Consider the following 5,766-nt stretch of genomic DNA (forward strand, 5'->3'; position numbering starts at 1 on the left):
GTTGAGATATCTAAACTTTTGTATAGATTTAAGAAAAAAAATCATTTCTACTAATAATCTATACATTATTCCCGTGTGTGTATTACACTTTTAAAATAATTATAAATTAATTCATTTTCTCTTTGTATAAAAAAAGACACTATATTTGGATTTTGTCATCTGGATATTTCAGCTCATCTGGATAACGTTAGGCGATGATATTGAGTGAAAACAATAGAATACCATGTGCTTTTCAGTTCACAATTTTGTTAACTTTTTTGCACTAAAAACCTCATTATGCTTAATTTATATCGAAATTTTAATTGAAATGAATGGGTTACCAGGCCAGCACCGACGACAATAATCCTTAATGGTTGATCGTATTGATCATTAGTGGATAGTTTTTGTTGCGACATTTAAATTACAAGTTTTGATTGAAAATATTTCGTTATAACGTACTTTTCATAAATAAAACAAACAATCAAAGAAGAGTAAAGTATGCTCGAACTATTTTCCTAAAGCTCTCAAGTTGTACTGAATTCCTACATCTGCCTCGAACTGAATTTCTCTAGCGGTCTCATACATATGAAATCATTTCACTTCAATCATGTCAACGCTAAGAAGCCGCAAAAGTTTCTGTATACATCAGATTTTGTTTCATACATTAGATGTATAGAATGGATCGAGTTTTGTTGCTATGAAACCTAATCGCACTTGTTAAAAAACTAATATTAACATTAGGGTGTCACTGAAATCAAATAAAAATAATAAATAATCTGATATCAATTTCTCGACGAAAATAGTTGGTAGATAACTTTTCCGTGTGTTGTGAATAAGAACTTAATAAACATTTGTACTTTCGGAATGTTGCTTCAATGGACTGACAGTAAAAAGAAAGGAATATCTCCAACGAATGTATATATTAATCACAACTCACGGAAGAAAGTCAGTCATGAAACTGATATCATAATTTTTGTGTTTCGTCATGTTTCTCCCGAAATAGATTTTTTATTTGATATGAATTCTTAGACAACTTTTCACACTGTTTACAGCACCACATTATAACATGTGACGTTGCCATCAGTGGCGAATGCAAATCAAAACAAATGTAGATTTCATACAAAATTTGACACTGGTATTTTGAGAAATGCTCACGTTGACCTCTAGGGGCTTAATACGGCAAAAAAATTCACAGGAATTCACGTAAACTCACACTTTTGAATCGAGTGGTTATTGATGAGTTCGGTGAATTCGTGTGAATAATTCGCAATATTTTTTAATTTATTATTTTTTCAATATTTCCGATTGTTTTCGATAGAAAATCGCTCAAAATTGAAAATAAAATTAATTTTTATTAAAAAATATAAAAAAACATTTACAATTTTGTTAAACAAAATATAAATATTGCAGTAATTGCCAGCAGAAACTATTTTTTTTTTTCAAACTATCTCACATATTTGAATGAAATCGCCGTAGAATTCACCGGAATTCATTCTTTTGCAGAAAAATTCAGTTAATTTAGATATTATTATAGAATTCAGTCGTTGAAAATTTTGAATGAAGCCCCTAGGTTGACCTCAAATCGGGACAAATAATGGTGAATAAATGGTTAATGGTTTTGACTTCTGTGATGAGCACATTTGGTGTCTAGTTTTGCGTAGTAAAAAATGGAGCTGATGTGAAGTGAAAAAAAAAAAACGATACAGTTCAACCACTAAACAAATCTCAATGTAAGCATATACGAATATGAGACTGCATGGGAACAATTAAGATTCAAGCGTATTTTATTCATATCAAATGGTGACAAATATAAAAACTCAAAATTGATTTCATTGATTTTACTAACATATTTCTCTCTGATGACAACATCTAGGACAACATCATCTTCACAGTTATGAAAAGTTAAAATCTAAACTAAAGGAGAATTTGTTTTGGCGATCGGATAAATGTCAAGACTTTGTTTGAACTGCAATAAATTTTGAATTAAATTCACATAATTGAGATTATTGAATTTTTCCGAATCATAATTTTCTACAAGATCCGTGTCGACTTCATTTGCATTGTTTTGAACATTGCCAATGACTTGAACTGATAATTTCCTCTCTTCGTTGTCATGATATGTTCGATAAAATTCCAATAACTGTGATTTGGTGATCGTCGATAAATGCTCCACCTCTTTGTGTCGCCTGTCGAATACATATTCAGCGCTTGTTATTTCATACCAATTTCTTCGAACTTCTTCGTTCAATTCATTATCTTGGCTCATTTTAGTTTTGGAAAGTGAAGCTTTGATGGCATCAAAATCATCGTTTGGAATTGTTTCAATGATAGTGATCAATTCAGTGCGAAAATGTTCAATTCGTTCGTCCACATAATCAACGGAAAATTTCGACTCTTGTGAAAAAACAGTAATACTGTACCCTAAAATTCCATTATCGTTTTTCAGATTAAATGTAACATCATAGGACAGTTGTTCCTTAGTTCGAAGCGTATCGAAAAGAGGTTCACTCGCGATCTGCGCCAATAAATCAATCATAACTTGCGTACGATGCGAAATTGGACCGATTTGATAGAAATTCGTAATCTCCGTATTAACATCTTTGCGATCAAATGCTTTACATCGCAAATAATTTACGCCAACGGGCAACTTGGCTGTTCGCAACTCGAATAACGATAGCTGAAAGTGTAAATTGAAAGTTGAAAAATGTATAATAAATGTTTCAATTTACTAATAAAATTTAACGACTTACATCTTCGACTTTGCCATATTTAAGTTCATTCAAAACGTTATGCATGATGTTAAGCGCATGATCTTCAGTTAGATTCCCTTGCATTAAGGCCTTTATCCTCATCTGATCACCGTATTTTCGACAAAATTGCTGAAATTCGGCGAATTTTAGGGATCGAATGCGTTGATTTTTCTTGTATACAGGGTGAATATGTGATTTAATGACATTCGAACGAAGCAATTCTGTATCCAGGAGATCAATTTCGGAGTCATCGATAAACTGCTCAACAAAAACCTTGAACTGTTTTTCGGTAATATCATCTGCTAATGATTTCAAACACTTGCAGAATACATCGACAATTAGGTGTAGTTTTTGATTAAATCCAGAAACCTTAAATCGATTTAAATATAAAAAACAGATTCATATTTATTCAACTCTGATCAAGAAAAAAGCTCTAATTAATCAAATTACCTTAAGACAAAGTCCCATACCAATGTAATTGCAATTGTACTCCAAGCCCGCAAGAGTGGCCGGATATAATTTCTCCACAAATTGATGTTTCAACAACATTGACAAGAGTGTCATTTGAATCGTACTTAAACGGCAAAGAAAAATAAAATCAATCAGAATATGTTGAATTAAGTATAATAGAAGAAATGAATTTTCTGTTACTTTTCAATTGTTGATGTTGCGTTCGGTATCATGAAATAAAAATTATAACAAGCCGTTGGCAGCAAAAATGTATCATCTTGTCGAAACCACAATTCACACAAATTATTATCGAGAATTTTCGTTGGATACTTTGATATTTGGTGCTTTTCTTCGTATGAAATGGTAAAATCATCCGCAATAAATGTATTCGGTCCGGGCAGTGCAAATTCCGGGAACGGTGTTGCATTTTTCCATAATAAAAACCATTTTTCCGGCATATCAATCTCCGAATACATTGTGCCACACCATTTTTCGGTCAGTTCATATGCGATATTTTCACTGTATTTTCGTGAAGTTGTAACCATGATATTGAATTTGCGCGAATTGAGTTCATCGATTATTTTTTGAATGACATTGGCATTATATTCGAAATATAATGTGTCACCAGTCAGAATGTTTTTGAGTGGATATTGCTTGAGTTTTATTGCTTGAGATGCAACATTATCAAAAGCAGGATCTTCATTTTGGAACCGAAATGAATTGAATGCCATGGTTTGAAGTTCACGGAATATACGCTCATTTGGTCCGGACATTTGAAGTAGCTTTAAATACGAGAATATTGCTTGTAAAACGTCATCCAAATGATCAAATCCATCCTCAGTCAAATGAACGTATATTTTGAAAAGGGAATATAGTTTCGTTGTTTCGGGTGTCGCATATAAATTTACAGCCCATAATTTCTTTCGCAAATAGCTCAACAGACTGCCTTCCCCTTCGTGCCCTAAAATTTGACTGATGTATATATCCGGATTGCATTTGAAATGTTGTATCATCGGCTCCAAACACCAAGTAATATCTATTTGTGAAATGTTATCGATTGATTCTACAAAGTAGACTTTTTCATAGAATTTCGATTGAAACGCATTGAGGTGATTGAATTGCGAAAAATCATCGCCAGCCAAGTGATTATTTGGAATAGTTGAAAAGTGTCGGTTTGCCATTTCCTGCCACAGAAAAACAATATTTTTGACATCAAGAAATGATCTTAGAATTGAGTTTTTTCAACGTATTTATTCTTCGGACTAACAACAATTGTTAACTCACCTGTAAATCGTCCAGATGTTGGCTCGACTGCAGACAAAGATACATACGATTGGCGGAATAGTGTCTTTTTCTAAAGTCATGTAATTTTTGATATAAAACATCATCGGCAATGTTGTTTTTAAGAGTTTCCAAGTTGCCACAAGTAAAAGCACTCGACGGATGTAATGGTGAACCAATCACAGATGATAATAACCTTTCAAGCCTAACGCCTCTATCGTTTTTATGAAGAGCGAACTCTGATTCCACTGCTTCACGTTCACGAGTCATGGCTGCCTTTAACATGAGTGGTGCTTTGAAAAATTGTGAAAAACAATCCAAAGCGTCATCCAAAAATTCTAGTCGAGTATCAAAATGAAAGAACGTTTCATCCAATCTAGTTTCTGCATTGGAACGACCACCAGATTTTTGCATGATTTCATCAAATTCATCCTCATTTGGATATTTTTCGGAGCCCAAAAAAACCATGTGTTCTGTAAAACATCGATATAAAGATTTTAGGATTCGTTTAAAATTCTTTATTATGGATAATTAATTTAATGTGAATGAATATCCGAGAATGGAAGAGAGACTTCTATTCACAACTTATTGAAATGTAACACCGCCATACAAAAAGTGCTGACTGTCAGCATATTTTGTATGGTGGTATTACATTTCAATAAGTTATGAATAGAAGTCTCGCTTTCATTCTCGGGCAATCAAATGTTAATAACAATTAGACGAAGCATTGATTTTACCTAGAAAATGTGCTAATCCTTGAATCTCCCGTGGATCGGAGGAGCTACCAACATCGACGCAAAGACAGCATGCAGCCAATTTTGTCACCTTTTCTTCGTCATTAGTTTGCTCACTCACTGTATTATCACTTGAGTCTGACTCGACTGCACTGGTAATTGCTGCAGTTTTTTGTTTTGGATCCGAAATTAAAAGAGCTTTTAGCCCATTTTCCAGCCGAATTACACGATATAATTTTTTATCATTTTCTGATTTATCGGGCGTTTCCAAAATCTCAACAGAATGCATTTCGATTTTTATTTATTAGCAACGTTTCAACTACTGAACTTAGCTAAACGAACTCACTCTTTGTAAATTGAACTTGAATCTACTTCTATTTATAACAGCACTGATTCTCTATGGTTTGACTCATTTAATGATATTCAACGGAAATATAACTGTGGCAGATATTCTGCCGCAGATTCTAATGGTTTACCACAGAATACAATTTTTTTGGGTCTACCACAATTCATATTTCTGACCACAATCATGAGAACCGAAATCGTAAAAAAGTTAACCAATACATTCATAT

General features: G+C 33.1%; 2 protein-coding genes across 2 annotated transcripts in view; both read right to left on the reverse strand.

Annotated features, from left to right (window-relative positions):
• LOC116350751 (kynurenine 3-monooxygenase-like) overlaps nucleotides 1-478 on the reverse strand; it is a 3,246-nt gene extending 2,768 nt beyond the window's left edge. Inside the window, exon 1 of the mRNA XM_031782663.1 lies at nucleotides 321-478. Within this exon, the coding sequence (XP_031638523.1) occupies nucleotides 321-395 (75 nt within the window). The 5' untranslated portion in view covers nucleotides 396-478. The remainder of the gene's footprint in view (nucleotides 1-320) is intronic.
• Nucleotides 479-1,745: 1,267 nt separating this feature from the next.
• On the reverse strand, nucleotides 1,746-5,530 carry LOC116350735 (nardilysin-like). Its single transcript, XM_031782647.1, has 6 exons — nucleotides 5,198-5,530; nucleotides 4,464-4,933; nucleotides 3,381-4,363; nucleotides 3,180-3,303; nucleotides 2,730-3,098; nucleotides 1,746-2,656 (listed from the first exon to the last, which is right to left on the reverse strand). Exons 1-6 carry the CDS (start codon nucleotides 5,481-5,483, stop codon nucleotides 1,889-1,891), a joined length of 3,000 nt encoding a protein of 999 aa, XP_031638507.1. The 5' UTR covers nucleotides 5,484-5,530; the 3' UTR covers nucleotides 1,746-1,888.
• Between the last annotated feature and the right edge of the window lie 236 nt (nucleotides 5,531-5,766).

This window comes from Contarinia nasturtii, unplaced genomic scaffold (genome assembly GCF_009176525.2).
Source record: "Contarinia nasturtii isolate CC-2019 unplaced genomic scaffold, AAFC_CNas_1.1 Cnas_scaffold_4311, whole genome shotgun sequence".
NCBI lineage: Eukaryota > Metazoa > Arthropoda > Insecta > Diptera > Cecidomyiidae > Contarinia > Contarinia nasturtii.